Source organism: Haematobia irritans, chromosome 4, assembly GCF_050003625.1.
Source record: "Haematobia irritans isolate KBUSLIRL chromosome 4, ASM5000362v1, whole genome shotgun sequence".
NCBI classification, from domain to species: Eukaryota; Metazoa; Arthropoda; class Insecta; order Diptera; family Muscidae; genus Haematobia; species Haematobia irritans.
Genome location: NC_134400.1, coordinates 135904323 through 135921465, shown reverse-complemented (window position 1 = coordinate 135921465; position 17143 = coordinate 135904323). Strand labels below are relative to the sequence as shown.

Sequence of the window (17143 nt, the reverse complement as noted above, 5' to 3'; positions counted from 1 at the left end):
CTTCTAATTTTGATGGAGCTGATTTGTACAATCCCGGCTGTCTTCCCACGATTGACCATAAATTCTCAATCGGGTTGAGGTCGGGGCTTGTGCTGGCCAATTCATCACTTGAAATTTTTGCTCACTAAGCCATAGTGAAAACACTATTTTTGCACTATGCTTCGGATCACCATCCTGTTTAAATACGACTTCATCTTCAGGATAGACACTCTTGTCAATAAACTGGGGAAGATGAGTCTGCAAAATGGCGAGGTAGTCTTCCTTCTTCATTATACCATCAATTTTCTGCAATGGCCCAATGTGCCACCAAGTGAAGCAGTCCCAAACCATTATGCTTCCACCCCCATGCTTCGCAGTTTGTTTAAATTGGTGGCGTTGAATGGTATCACCAGGACAATCGCACCTTTTGATTCTTTTCGGACAATGCAGGTCTATTTTTTTTACATCCGAAACATAACCAATGTTGTGGAGCGCTCGTCTTGCTGTCTATTCACTAACTTGCTTATTTTTGGCAACAGTAGTATTTTGGGCGTTACGGACTTGTTATGCCTCATTTCTGTCATCATAAGGCGAGCGTCCGCTTCGGTCAACAGTTTTCGGCGGCCTCTGGTTTGCTGTTTGGGAGTAGTATTTCGTCTTTTTTGGTTCCTTTAGTTCCTTGGCTATTTTCCGCGATGAAGACCTATTAAGTTAAGGAAACTATATTGTTCTCTACATCGCGCGGTAACTTTTCCATTTTAATTTTTACTTGATATTATTGCAGTACACTTCGAATAAAGCTTTAACTCTTACTAGCAAACACGTTTCTAAACACGAAGTTGTATTACTAATCATAAAGAATGACAACAAATACAAAACTAACGGTATATTTTGGTTTTAATGCTGAGTACATCAAAAAGTGCATGCGAGTTTTTTTGTTATGTTTATTTGTCTCTCTTAATTCTTTACATTTTGTTTTGAGTTTTTTGTTGTTTTATTTAGAATTGAAGAAGGAATAAAGGAAAACTAAAGTTTTTTTTAGTTTCTTTATTCCTGCTTGTTTATTCGTTTAGAATTGAAAAAAAAAATTAATTATGTACTCATTTCTGCACGCCACTGTATATATTTAGTCACTTCCTTAAAGTTTTTTTTTTTTAATTTTTTATTTTCACTTACCTATTTTTATAAACTATTTTTTTTTATTTCTTCCAATTGACCACGAACTTCGTTGCACAAAGAAGTATTGAAAATCCCATGGTTTTTTCGTAGCATTTTAGGGTAGTGCTTTGTCAAAGTTTTTGGATATTATCTTCAAAACTTTTTCAAAGATTTCGTCAACATTTTGCCAAATTGGAAGTAATTCGCAAACAATTTGAAGATGAGCTGTTTCAAGTCAAGTTGAATTTATGTTGAAAATTATATTTACCCTCAAACTGAAAAGTTTTTGCATTTGACAAACGCTCATCCTGTGTTTATTGGGGTGCGTCAGCTAACGGTGTGTCGCCAAATTAATCATAGAATTCTTTAAAACAAAAAGCCGGTATTAAGTTGGCTGTTAAGTTAAAACAGCCATTTTTTTAATAATTAATTTTAAATACACTATACTTAACCCTTAATTGCAGAAGATAACCGATTTCTCAGAAAAAAATATATAAGCCCATGTTCGCAAATCCACTTCCAGGTGAATGTTGATCAATTCCACGATTTTGGTGTCCTACAATCCACTTCCACCGGAAGTTTCGTGAAATCAATTCACTTGCAAAGGTCTTGGTGAAAGTTGATTTCCGCCTTAGTGAATTTTTGGGTGATTTGTGCACCCCCAGCTGGGTGCACAAATCACGATCGAAATCTAAATTTTTCGGATCACGGGAGTCGATATCGAGTTTTTTTGATCGACAATTTTTTCGATTGGTAGATTGCAATCGTAAAACATTTTTCACTTGTTTTTTACATCGTTTTCGCCATATAGGAATAGTAAATATATTAGATTTAGTTCGAATTGTTGCTAATTTGAAGTAAATATGAATATTTAGGATTAATGCAACTCCAATAAAAGTTCAACAAAATTGGTCATAGTCGAGTTCAGGAGCAAGCATCCTAGCTTGGCAAAGAACCCTATATAAAGTGCACATGCTAGATCGATATCCAAGAGATTGTTATCAACCAATTACCGTACCATTCCGTGACAAACATAACGCTTTTGGACCAACTTGTAAGAATAGTGAATGATGAAGGCTTCCACTGGCAAAAAGTGTTAAGACGGCAGACAATTGTAAAGCGATAGAATTGACGTTGACATGCCACCAAAAATTATTTTCCATTTGAATGCCTCCTTCGTCAGCCGAAATCGTCCATTGAGCCTGCAAAAAGGTGACTTTCTAACAGTGCACACCATTTCAAACCAATGTACTTACACCAATAACAATGTGCACTTTTATTCCTTATCTGTCGCCGAATTATTTTATATTCATCTCATTCTCCAATTAGGAAGGAATTCGGAGGAATGTAAATAGAGATATGGGTCCATAATATAAAATGTAATAAAATTTACTTTTTACTTTGAAATCTTCAAAAACATAAGTGTTTTTCTACATTCTATTTAGTGCTTTTTATTTACAAATAAGCAATTTGATTTTTTTTAATTACACAGTGTTTTAACCAGCATTACTTTCATCTCTGGTAAATATTATTTAACTTCCAATTTGAGTTTTTTTTTTAATCAACATTTGATTATCAATTTTGACTGCAGATTGCTTAGAAGTACTACAAACTTTCGAAGAAAACACATTTTTTTAAAATAATGTTTTAAATACATCAAACTTGATTTCATAGAATTCGGTCAAAATTTTAAGACGTAAGAACTTTTTTCTGGCTGTATCCTAAAAGATACAGTGCGCATTTAAGGGTTAATTAACTATAAAGTGGCACAGCATGAAGGTGGCATAAAACGAAAAATTGTTTTTATGGGCAGAAAAGTGTCGTCGTTTGATAAATTTGCTAAACTAAAGTTGGACCACTGAGTACAATTGTATGATTTGGCTAGTTTGAATTAGAAGAAATCGAATTGCCTTAAACCTTTTGTCACCGTGGTGTAATGGTTAGCACACAAATTTCCATTTAAATAACAACATATAAGACAGACGCAAGAGCAATTTAGAATGTCGAAGAGTACACACAAAAAAATATTTTTCTGATTCAATCACGAAATTAATTGATCCAATTAATTTTTTAATTTAAATGTCTACAATCACAGAAATGATAGTATCAATTAAAAAATTAATTGACAGTCAATTAAAAAATTAATTGATACTATTAAAAAATTAATTGATACTATTAATTTGTGTGATTGATTTTTATTTCAATTAAAAAATTTGTTGATTCAATTAAATTTTTAATTAAATATTTTTTAAAACTCAATTAAGATTTTAATTGGAAAAATTTTCGTGAAATTTTTTTCTGTGTACATTCTCATAGAGGGCTACTGCTGAAATTTCACCAATACCGGCTTACTTGTGGAAGTGGGAGAGTCCATGCAAGATGTCTTGTTTGTAGGTTAAACACAACAAACCCACTTTCACTTTATATTAACAGAATGTAAAACACAAATATCCATTTAAATAATTTATTTTCGAGTTTTTATTGCTATGTTGAATAGTTCTTGTTATTATTTGATAATGCCAGAAAAGTCAATTACTATTTATATTTATTTTTAATTGTTTTTATTGATTTAATATTTTATTTTAAATATATTTTTTTCAAATTCATATCGTCTTGCTTATGATGTTTAATATTTTCTTGTTCGCACAAGCTTACATACATATTTTTCTGAAACTGTTTGTTTTTTATGTATATGTATGTGTGTAGAATAATAATTTGTTATGTACGTGTACTTGAACGTTTCCTATTGTTATCTAAAAACTCAAGTGATTTAAGAAGACAATTTTCCATTACTTTTGTGAATTTCGGAAAACTATATAGAATACATTAATTTATTTTCTTTTTTCTTCTTAGGCTTTAGTTATGCTATAAGTAATAGTTGTGTGTATGTATGTAATAATAATTGATTATATAGTTATTAGGTTTTTTGTTTGTAATAATAATAGCAATAATTTAAATACAGTTTTTGTAAATGAAATTCATTTTCAATGTTTTTGTGTTTTTTTTTTTCAAATTTACATGTATACTACTACGATTTAAATGTATGTTTTTAAAGAATTCTGTTGTTTGTGTTGGGTAAGTATGTATATGTTTACAGAAATGAGTATGCGTCTCCTTCACTATCATTGTTTACCTTACGTTTAAAAATGTTTATTACAAACTCTTATATCTCAAAATATGCTTGTGTGTAAGTATATTTAGAATGGTTTTATCATTGTTATTATTATTATATTTTAGAATTATAAATGTACAAAGTATATATGTGTATGGGGATTGGTTGTATTTTAGAATTTCTATTGATCATACGAGGATAATGTTATTCTATTTTCATTATTAATTTTTCGCTTAATTTAACGCATTAAAAAAATATTCACCTCTAAGAACTACATTACAGTTTATTTCTTTTACGTTTTTTTATATACTCGTCTATAAGCTTGTACTTATATTAATTATGTTCATCCATAAAAAAGCGCTATACATTTGCTTAGTATCTGTTTTGCTACACAAAATTAAAATAAATAAATAAAATTTACAAAATTAATAACCAGAGAATTGATCCATAACTTTTGTAAAAGCAAACACACATAGTCTGTAATTAATACAATTACATTAGAAAATAAAATGATTTTAAGAAACAATATAAAAAAATAAATTAATGCTAAAATTGCCCAAATTAGAAGAAAATTAAAATTTTGTAAGAAAATTAAACGATAACCACCGATTATTAATAAATTCATATTTTATTTTAGAAATTTACAAAATGCTATCTATTAAAATATTTTTTCTGCTAAATTTACTTGGTAATTAAAATGATTTCCTTCGTAACGCAATATCATTTCTCTATAGAAAAACGTACATAAAGCTGATGCTATATATCTATGTTGGGTTTTATTTGAACGGTATTGCCCAGAGTTTTAATATATTGCGAAATAAATATCTGTATTTTCTTTATCAATAGTTGACATATTTTTTATATGGAAAGAACAAAAAGAAAATTTCTCACCACAGATGTTTGAAAATGTGCTCCGACACTCTTTGGTATATTTATCGTGTCTATAAAAATAAAAAATCTTACGACTTTTTGTCACATTGCAGCTAAGCTTTGTAAACTTTTTTTTTAATATCCTAAACCGCATTTATTGCTGTTTCTTTACAGTACCGGAATAAATATTTGTGAGGCTATTTTTAGCATATCTGCACTAATAGTCCATCTTTATATTTCTCTTATTTTGGTATTTTGAATTTAGCCATTTTTAGCGTGTTTTGTCTTATACAAAAAATGAAAAAGTAGATTTATAGCAATGTCAATATGAATATATAAAATCATATATTTCATTTATTTCTATTAGCGTAGTATGCAAAGAATGCATCATTGTAAGAAGATCGCACAAAAAAATATTTTTTGATCCAATTAATTTTTAATTGAAATATCTTCAATCACAGAGATGATAGATACCCAGCAAAAACTCTCATTACCCGGTAATCTTGTAGGTAAGGCTATTTAAAAATTAATAACCGCTTATTAATTGGCATCGCTTCGAAATCTACTAAAACTGGATTTTAAGTCTCTTTCTTATAAGGCAAATGACATTTGAAATTTAGTTTAAGCGCATTTTGGAAGTGTAATGTGGATGAGGTATAAGAAAGCATTTATTTAAAACATAATATGATAATGTCATTAAACACAATTATTATGAAATATTTGTGATAAACATTTCTTAACGGAAAAATCTTCAGAATTGCCGTTACATTACATATTCTTTTTAATTTTTTATGTAAATGCCCGATTATGTGAATAATTATACCTAATGGTACCATCATTTATTCTATTTTATTAATTGTTAACTACAACCGCTAAAAATTTGAGAATAACAATTCGAAAATTACCGAGAAGTATTTATTTTTGTCATTACAAGTTAGTCATTATAAATCGCCGCAATGTAATGCAACGTGTAATGACAGCTTTACGCCTGGTAATGTCAATTGTAATGAGATGTGGTTACCTAGTTTTTGCTGGGTAGTATCAATTAAAAAAATGACTTGAAAGACAATTAAAAAATTAATTGATAGTATTAATTTTCGTGATTGATTTTTGTTTCAATTAAAAAATTTGTTAAAACAATTAAATTTTTAATTGAATATTTTTTAAAACTCAAAGCTGTAATTAGAAAAATTTTCGTGAAATTTTTTTCTGTGATTAGAATGACGATTATGCCCACTATTTAACATATTATTCAATGAAACGATAGAGTATTCTTTGCCCTGAAATTATGTATTTTGAAATTATTTTACAAAAAATATGTCATGTAACCTGGCAAATTGCTGGCCAAGAGAATGTAATTTTGAGCATTTACTCTACAGTGCAAGATCATTGTTGATTTTGGCGTTCAACATTGCTTTTCCATTTTCTGATAATGCACACATATTTGTGTTGCTGTTGTTGTTGTTACAGATATGTATGAGATTCAAACAAATTCCATAGTTTTTCGCTTTTTTTTTTTGAGCGAAATAGAAGATTCGCAATTTTCATCTTAAACTCTTATGATGAATCCAACTCGAAGATTTCAAACGCATATGCAAATATTTGGATAAAAATAATTTTAGCAATAAAATTCCTTTTGCTGAATCTTATTTACTCTTCACAGAAAGTGTTCTATGGTACCATTGTAACAAGACCATAAATTTTTGCTTCAAGAAATAGTTTAAATATCTTTTTAAAGAAAAATCTATAAATAAACCATTGGTAGTTGGATTGTAAAACAAATAATGACACCATTCATTTTTCGTTTATAATTTAGTTTTTGGTTTGGACGATCTTTCCAAATTACAAATAAATAATAATTACAAACAAATTTATAGATATTTCAGTATAAATGAGACGTATTAGGTTTTATGTGATGGTTACTCATGACCAAATGCTCTGCTAACATACGATATAATGGCTATGAATTCAAGTTATTATTATTTATTTGCATAGTGTAGTGAGCTTGCTTCACCTCACTTGGAGAACATACGAACCATTTTATTTGTCCTATTTGCAATGCCAAGAGTAGAGAAAACTCTCTCACATGTCTCATCATATAAACTCTGTAAACCACTCTGTGCTTACGAAGGAACCCAGAGAAATTCGTCAAATATTGCGATTTGTTAATTAGTATTATTACACATTTTTTATACGATTATAAGAAAAAATATGAATCATTGCATTGTTTTCTATCGATTCTGTACGCAAAACTCTCTTTAATATTGTGGAGAAATTGTAGTCAAGTAAAAAAAAAAAAAAAAAAAACAAAAATAAAGTTTTACACCTACTAAAATCTTACAGTTTTACATTTTTATGACTAAATATGTTTTATATTTTTTGGGGGACTTATAAAAAATATTAATGATTTTATAATACAGGGGATTAAGGGAAATGGTGGGGGCATTTGTTTCGACTGGCAACAAACAAACAAATGCTGCCAATGACCTTACATCTATTCTTAAATTGCCTTTATTTTTATGTTGTTAATGAACAAATGTTACTTTCTTAAATGCTATTGTGTATATTAGCATTACATTGCTATTATTCCTATTATTCTATGCTTTAGTTAATTAAGTATTCCTATAATTGTAATTTTTATCTTTTCAGTAGTTGTTGCATTTTCATTTCGTTTTTGTTTTTTTTTTTTTGTAGTTAATACGTCATTATAACATTTAGCTCTTTTTTTGAGAATTCCTAATTATGTATTTATTAATAGTATTATTTAATTTTTGTTTTGTTAAGTATGTTTTCTTACTTGCGTATAATATTTCTAAGCATTTACATATATTTGAGTTTCTATTCTTTTGTTTCCGATCGAGACAAGTGCCAGCCAAGTAATATTATATTATTCCTAAGAACAATTGCTTCTTTTTATATCTTTCTGTAATATGTTTAAATATATATATATAGCGTATGGGTTTGTGTGCAGTGTTTGATCTAGTTTTGTTAGTATTATACATTTGTAATCATTTAAAAATAAATTTTACAAAAGAAAACAAAAAAAAAAAATAAACATATATTTATGGTTCCATTAACAACATAATAAAGAGTTTTTTTTTAGAGTCGCATTTCCTCGTTACTATTTACTTTTTCCTAAACTCTCATATTGATATTGTTCATATAAACTTTTCACAAAAGAAAATAGACGAGTGGTACATATAATTAACGTATCATATAAATTTGAATTGGCTGTTATAACAAAGATAACAAAATCGATGATGTAATTATTGTTATGGGGGACTTTGGAAAAAACGATGTTTGTCAATGAAGACCAAGGTGTTTGATTTATTGCTGTGGCTAATATTTGATATTCTCCCAACTCAAATTACTGTCTGTCACTTAAAGTCTCCACCTCCACGATGATTAAAATATCCTCCATAGGGTATATAACCGCCATAGTACATCATGTTACTTAGTATGTAGTTGTTCAACGCAATTGATTTCTGCAAGGGAAAAATTAGTCAAAATAATGGTTATAGTACGATTTAGTGAATAATCAATCGATATATAAATGGGTTTGTAAATTTAGATATATACATTTACATCTGTGCTAATAAATATTGTCAAAATATTCTTTTGAATTCTTATTGGTGGTGTCAGAAAACACTCTAATTAAATTCAGTGAAATTTAATATTATTCATTTCATGTATTTTTTTTTTGCTTTTATTTTGTATCCTACATTTCGTGATTCTAGATTTTTCAAAAAGAAAAACTACTTGGATGTTAGTTTATTTTTCTAAGAAAAAACAAAACAAAAAAAATATTATTGCAATATCGAGTTTTCCTAAAAATTAAAGCGTGTAAATTTTGGGTATTTTAATTGGCTCTTTATAAAATTCTCAAAAAAAAAAAAAAAATGAACTAATAAAAACGATAGAGTAAAATTTTATTGATCAATTGTGGTAAAATGACCACCGAACAAACTACCCAAATTAAAGCATTTTGCAATGTAGGTCTAACATTGCTTTATATGGAGCTACACATTTTTTTATTGCAAAACTACACACAAATTTTTTTTCAAGAAATTAATTGATCTAATTAATTTTTTTATTGAAATGTCTTCAATCACAAAAATAATAGTATCAATAAAAAAAAATTAATTGAAAGTCAATTCAAAAAAAAAAAAAAAAAATATATTGATACTATTGATTTTTGTGATTGATTTTTGAATATTTTTTAAAACTCAATTAAGTCTTTAATTGGAAAAATGTTCGTGAATTTTTTTCTGTGTAAAAGTTCGTACCTAGCTATGCTGTTTTCACTATGTTTACCAAGGATCTCCATAGTAAATCATTGCCTAGTTTTTAAGATTTTTGTTTTTTTTACTTTTGCGGTATAGCCAACATTATGGAAAACTTCACACAGAAAAAAATTAGTTTTAAAAAATATTCAATTAAAAATTTAATTGATTCAACAAATTTTTTAATTGAAATAAAAATCAATCACACAAATTAATAGCATCAATTAAATATTTAATTGGATCAATTAATTTTTTAATTGACTGTCAATTAATTTTTTAATTGATACTATCATTTCTGTGATTGAAGACATTTCAATTAAAAAATTAATTGGATCAATTAATTTCGTGATTGAATCAGAAATTTTTTTTTTGTGTGCAATAAAAGCAATATATAACTTTATAAACATAGTAGTAGATGTACATATCTTTTTTTACAAAACCACATTTCTATTTTCAAAAAATAATAATACTAACATTTCAATATAGAATAGTTGTGCAATAAGTTTTTTTATATATTGTTCATGATGGCGATGAATCTTGATGTCAATGGTCATTACCAATATTTTCATTTGTTCATACATACATTGTAAGATTCACAAATTGGGGGAACAAAAATATTATGATGTCGATTGTGCTAATGAGATTAATATTAGGTAGCAAAATAATGTAATACTATAATGATTGGTGTGGGACGATCATTTTTCGATCTACCTTTTTCCCCTTTTTATTTTAGCAATAACGACAACACAACATGTAATGGAAAATATTTTGTTTTCACACATATTTACATATGACATACTTGTATATATACTGTTAATATCAAACAAACTGTAATAAACAAACGAAAGCAATGGCTTGACCAATATGAAGATGACGATGATACATGATGGGTGTTGATTAATTTGGGAGATGTACGAACAAACGATAATGTATATCTTTTTGTAAACACAAAAAGTGGGGTCCATTTACCGGGGCCGTTGTCTGTTGAAATGTAGAAAATTAAAAAAAAAAAAATATTTATATGGATATAAAAACTGTTCATGAAACAAAATTATTATCATAATAATATGAAATGGCATGGAAAAATAAAAATAGGAAAGGCATTTGAGATTAAAACAAATGGCAAAAGGAAATCAATCGCAATAACTGTTAAACGTTAAACACAAAAAATTGATCTTTAAATACTGATATGTATGTACAAATAGACTTGTACTGGTAAATTAAATAAAAGGGAATTGCTTATTGCGTTTTTTTATAGTTTGGGAGGAAACACAAAATTTTAATCTAATACATTGTAGACATACAGTGATCCAATAGAAGTATTATCCTAAAATTTTTATTTCAAAATGAATATTAAAACGTAAAACAATTAGAAGTTTTTGTGTATTTGTGAATACCTTCGATTGTAGAAAGCTCAAAAAGCATTTAAAACTTATAATTAAATCATTACCAATTTGAATATATTACTAATAAGAAAAAAAAATAATAAAAAATGTTTGCAACATCAATGGGTCCATGAAGTTTGAATTCCCAGATATAACTGTATTCCTAATACAATTTGTATTTACTCTTCCTATTCCAATTAAGTTAATGCAAGTTTATTTTGGTATGTTTGGTTTTGGAATTATTCCATTATTTTCATCCAACATTTCGGGAACGTTTCCAGTTCCAATTTCCAATTTTATTTTAATTTTTTAAGTACATTCATTTTTTAAGTTTACAATGTTTTATACTAAATTATGTTTGATATCTTTAATTTTATCTAACTATTTGAGCCAATACGACTGAAAAATGATAAAAAAAAAATAATAAAAATTAATGAGATTTGTAATATATTCTCAAATAACTCCAGAACTTTGGGATTTATTTGGCTACACCCAAAGAAATTTGTTAGTAGAAACAGCAAATGGACCGGTAAAAACTTAATCCGATACACGTTTTTGTGAGCCTTAAATACCAGAATATTTACAATTTCAGGCAAATCGGATAAAAACTACGGTTTCTAGAAACCTAAGGAGTTAAATCGGGAGATCGGTCTATATGGGGGATATACCAAAACATGGACCGATACTCAGCATTTTTGGCACACCTCTTTATGGTCCTAAAATACATTTAGATTTCCAATTTCAGGCAAACTGGATAAAAGCTACGGTTTCTATAAGCCCAAGAAGAAAATCGGGAGATCGGTCTATATGGGGGCTATACCAAAACATGGACCGATACTCACCATTTTTGACACACCTCTTTATGGTCCTAAAATACATTTAGATTTCCAATTTCAGGCAAATTGGATAAGCCCAAGAAATAAAATCGGGAGATCGGTCTATATGGGGGCTATACCAAAACATGGACCGATACTCACCATTTTTGGCACACCTCTTTATGGTCCTAAAATACCTCTAGATTTCCAATTTCAGGCAATTTGGATAGGATACCACAGTGGTGAACTTCTCTCTTATCACTGAGTGCTGCCCGATTCCATGTTAAGCTCAATGACAAGGGACCTCCTTTTTATAGCCGAGTCCGAACGGCGTTCCACATTCCAGTGAAACCACTTAGAGAAGCTTTGAAACCCTCAGGAATGTCACCAGCATTACTGAGGTGGGATAATCCACCGCTGAAAAACTTTTTGGTGTTCGGTCGTAGCAGGAATCGAACCCACGACCTTGTGTATGCAAGGCGGGCATGCTAACCATTGCACCACGGTGGCTCCAAATTGGATAAAAAAACTACGGTTTCCATAAGTCCAAGAAGTAAAATCGGGAGATCGGTCTATATGGGGGCTATACCAAAACATGGGCCGATACTCACCATTTTTGGCACAACTCTTTATGGTCATAAAATACCTCTAGATTTAAAATTTCAGGCAAATTGGATAAAAACTACGATTTCTATAAGCCCAAGAAGTAAAATCGGGAGATCGATTTATATGGGGACTATATCAAAACCTTGACCGATATAGCCCATCTTCGAACTTGTCCTGCCTGTAGACAAAAGACGAGTTTGTGCAAAATTTCAGCACGATTGCTTCATTATTGAAGACTGTAGCGTGATTACAACAGACAGACGGACATGGTCATATCGTCTTAGGATTTCTCCCTGATCAAGAATATTTATATAGTCGGAAATCGATATTTCGATGTGTTACAAACGGAATGACAAACTTATTATACCCCCGTCAACCTTTTTTTGGTGGTGGGTATAACAACAAACAAAATGTTTGCTGGTAACATTTAGGAGCTTGTGAGTATATTATCAAAAACTAATTTTGGTTCTTAAATATGCTTTAGGAAAAATTTAAAATCTAAACCTTTTATAATTTGTTGTTCGTTAGACCTTGAAGTACAAAAATATAACATCGACTGCTGTTTTGAGCAGACTTTTTTCTATGAGTATACGTGATCGCCTAGGGCTCGACTATAAAAAGGTGGTCCCTTGTCATTGAGCTAAACATGTAACCACTGTGGTAATAGGAGGCTGCCACTATATCTAACCTACGTATGCTCCTAACATATGTTGCACTTATTTCATATGAAATATGATAATCAATCTACCAAACAGTAATAAATCTACCACATTTGTAGAATTGCGCTAATGCTGGGAACGTGAGCAAGTTTTCCAACTTTAAAAGTGTACGGCTGCACTAACATACTCAATTTTTAATTTACTACTGGATCACTGCATGTCACACTTTTTTTTTTTTTTTTTTTTTTGAATATAAATTATTCATCTAGATATTATAGCAAACACATTTTAAAGAGAAAAAGTCCATGTCATAAATGTTCATGTCCATTAGTAGGCCTGATATTAAAAATAATATTAAATACTTACCGGAAATATTGATCGTGTAATGACTGACGCTGGAATTCAGCGGCCTGTAAATACTGTATATATGTAATTAATGAGTAAAAAAGTTTAACGAGGGTAATGGAAAACCTGAAGTTGATCAGCATAAGACATTCGCAGCAATACATCGGAGTGAGGTTCTCTAGGCATAAGCATATTTGGACGTGGAAATTGACCAACATTCGCTATTAGAAGATGTTTCAGTTCGTCGTCCGATGGAAACAAAGATATTGATGTTTATGGTGGTTTAAGAGGATACATGAATACAATACATGGCCGTTGTTACGTAATGTAGGCAGGACACCCGCAAATCATATATTATTTAAAGGTGGCAAATTAAAATAGTAGACAGGAAAAAACAAGAAAATAATGTTTTTTTTTTTTTTATAAACAATTTTTGTACACAATACAAGATTTGAGAGTATTAGCTAAAATCTTAAGCCATTGAAAATTTCAAATTAATCATTCAATACATAAAAACAGACCAGCCGTATGCAATGATTTGATAGAATATGATATCAACAGAGAATGAAGCCGCCGAGTCGCGCCGCCGATTTCAGTCGCCTTCAAATTGATTTTATAATGAATAATTGTCCGCCGCCGAGTGAGCAAATTTATATCGGCTCAGCCGTCAAGCCGCCGCCGCCGGAGGCAATAATTTAGTGTCCGCCGCCGCCGCCGCCGACAAAAATGGGTCGGCTTCATTCTCTGGATATCAAAAGATAAATATTTGAATGTTCCCTATTGCTATATCTAATTCTATTTATTTCATTAAGATTATATGACTATAATTACAGATTACGAAAAAACATCATTGTTGTTTTTTTGTTGGTATTGAAAATAAATATATGATTTAAATCATGGAAAACTATACGAGTATAATGTTCTTGCTATTAATTGTAAAACCTACTACTTCAAAGAATGAAAAACTCTACGCCAGAGAACGAAGCCGACCCATTTTTTCAGCGACTTTGAGCCGATTGAGCCGACATAATTTTTTTTTATTCAGAACCGTAATAAGATTAGTTATACAACCAATCTTACAGTCATATCATCATATCATATCTTCATTTTATTAATCTCTTCTGCGCACGATTATTTTCATTTTATTATAGAAATGTGGTCTTAAATTAGCTTGAGTGAATGAAACAGCTTTTTGGCACAAAATAATATATTATAAACAATATTTCGGAGAAGGGATGGAAAATACAATTTTTAAGAAAGTATACTTTGAGCAAAAAAGTTATTTTCACTAAATTTGAACAAAACTTACATTGGAAGATTATTGTCAAGAGCTCCTTTAGACTAAAATTTAAAGAAGCTAAAATTTGGTTTGTCAACTCTTCAATTTTAAATATATTTTTTTTTTATTTTTATATCCGCCCACAAAGACTACCGTAGTATTGTAGTCACGGTTGTACTTCATGGTACTTCATAAATTTTCTGAAGATAAATAAAAATAAATTTTTGACAAAATTTTCTATAGAAATAAAATTTTGACAAAATTTTCTATAGAAATAAAATTTTGACAAAATTTTCTATAGAAATAAAATTTTGACAAAATGTTCCATAGAAATAAAATTTTGATAAAATTTTCTATAGAAATAAAATTTTGACAAAATTTTCTATAGAAATAAAATTTTCTATAGAAATAAAATTTTGACACAATTTTCTATAGAAATAAAATTTTGACAAAATTGTCTATAGAAATAAAATTTTGACAAAATTTTCTATAGAAATAAAATTTTGACAAAATTTTCTATAGAAATAAATTGTTGACAAAATTTTCTATAGAAATAAAATTTTGGCAAAATTTTCTATAGAAATAAAATTTTGACAAAATTTTCTATAGAAATAAAATTTTGACAAAATTTTCTAAAGAAATAAATTTTTGACAAAAATTTCTATAGAAATAAAATTTTGACAAAATTTTCTATAGAAATAAAATTTTGATAAAATTTTCTACAGAAATAAAATTTTGGCAAAATTTTCTATAGAAATAAAATGTTGACAAAATTTTCTATAGAAATAAAATTTTGGCAAAATTTTCTATAGAAATAAAATTTTGACAAAATTTTCTATAGAAATAAAATTTTGACAAAATATTCTATAGAAATAAAATTTTGACAAAATTTTCTATAGAAATAAAATTTTGATAAAATTTTCTATAGAAATAAAATTTTGACAAAATTCTCTATAGAAAAGAAACTAAAATTTGGTTTGTCAACTCTTCAATTTTAAATATTTTTTTTATTTTTATATCCGCCCACAAAGACTACCGTAGTATTGTAGTCACGGTTGTACTTCATGGTACTTCATAAATTTTCTGAAGATAAATAAAAATAAATTTTTGACAAAATTTTCTATAGAAATAAAATTTTGACAAAATTTTCTATAGAAATAAATTGTTGACAAAATTTTCTATAGAAATAAAATTTTGGCAAAATTTTCTATAGAAATAAAATTTTGACAAAATTTTCTATAGAAATAAAATTTTGACAAAATTTTCTAAAGAAATAAATTTTTGACAAAAATTTCTATAGAAATAAAATTTTGACAAAATTTTCTATAGAAATAAAATTTTGATAAAATTTTCTATAGAAATAAAATTTTGACAAAATTTTCTATAGAAATAAAATGTTGACAAAATTTTCTGCAGAAATAGAAGTTTGAAAATAAAATTTTGACAAAAATTTCTATAAAAATAAAATGTGGAAAAAAATACAGGAAAATTTTGACAAAATTTTCCAAAGAAAAAAAAAAAAAACAATTGAATTGAAAATTTTCTATTTATACAGAAAATTTTCAATTCAATTGTTTTTTTTTTTTTTGACAAAACTTTCTGAAGAAATACATTTTTGCAAAATAATATTTTTTTTTTGGTAACATTTTCTCCAAAGGTTAGCAGATTATTTTTTTTCTCAAGTTTCGACTGTGACTATAATGGTTCGCATTAGTTTAGTACGCAATCGTACATGTTCGTGTGGAAGCGTAATATAGAAACACATACTTTTTTCGACTAAAACATTCTTGAAATTCAATAAAATCATGTTTTTGACAAAATCGAAATTTTCTTCTCGCATGAACTTCTGGTTTGCCAAATTTATAAAAGAGCAAATAAATTTGTTAAAGCCTTCCTCAAAATATTAAAATATTTTGTCATAAATCTGATATCGGCTCAAAAATGTATACAAAAAAAGGTACTAAGTCATTCGCGGGGGTTCTACGGTACTGATCAGGGTGAAAAATATTGAAAAAAGTACTATAGTACTGCATTTTCCATCCCTGTTTCGGAGTTAAATAAATATATTTTGATTAAATTCAAGTCGAAAAGAGCCGACATTATGGTGACGCCGTCAGCTGGCCCAAACTTGTTGGCGGTGGCTAAAATCGGCGGCTTCATTCTCTGCTCTACGTGTTTCACATTCTCGTTATTTACTGTACGATCTACGGCTTCTAATTATTATAGATATCAATTTTTCAAATAGGATTCATGATGTTCACTCTAAAATGACCATAAATTAGGGAAAACAGCAGAAATAACAATAAATTTTTAAATTTTTGCTTATTAAAAAAAAATTGTTTACTTCCTTATTGCTAACTAAATACACATTCTTTTTAAATGTTTATTTATGATAAAATATCTCTATATTAATTACAATTTACTTATTATGGCTATATTTGTTTATACAACTAACTACAATTATTGAATACCTAAACTGGTCTGTTTATATGCGATTTTCAAAGCTGTTTTGGGTTCGATCTTAAAACATGTAGAAAATTTTGATTTTTTTACTACAAAATTAAATTATTATAAATCCATTAAAATCAACGAATCGATTCGTTGAAAGGAAAAGTCATAAGCATTAATTATACATTTGTAAAAGGCTCTAGC

The 17143-nt window shown here is 28.4% G+C and overlaps 1 protein-coding gene across 14 annotated transcripts in view; it reads right to left on the bottom strand.

The window, feature by feature from the left end:
* Nucleotides 1-3587: 3587 nt before the first annotated feature.
* Gug (arginine-glutamic acid dipeptide repeats grunge) overlaps nucleotides 3588-17143 on the bottom strand; it is a 120579-nt gene continuing 107023 nt past the window's right edge. For 9 of the 14 annotated variants that reach the window (XM_075306447.1, XM_075306443.1, XM_075306451.1 and 6 more), the window contains 3 exons: nucleotides 13339-13433; nucleotides 13234-13286; nucleotides 10084-10383 (listed from right to left, as the gene is read on the bottom strand). In XM_075306447.1, the coding sequence (XP_075162562.1) occupies nucleotides 10368-10383; nucleotides 13234-13286; nucleotides 13339-13433 (164 nt within the window). In that variant the 3' untranslated portion in view covers nucleotides 10084-10367. Of the gene's footprint in view, nucleotides 8605-10083; nucleotides 10384-13233; nucleotides 13287-13338; nucleotides 13434-17143 lie in introns of those variants that run through there. The other 5 variants (XM_075306445.1, XM_075306455.1, XM_075306456.1 and 2 more) reach the window with 3 other exon arrangements.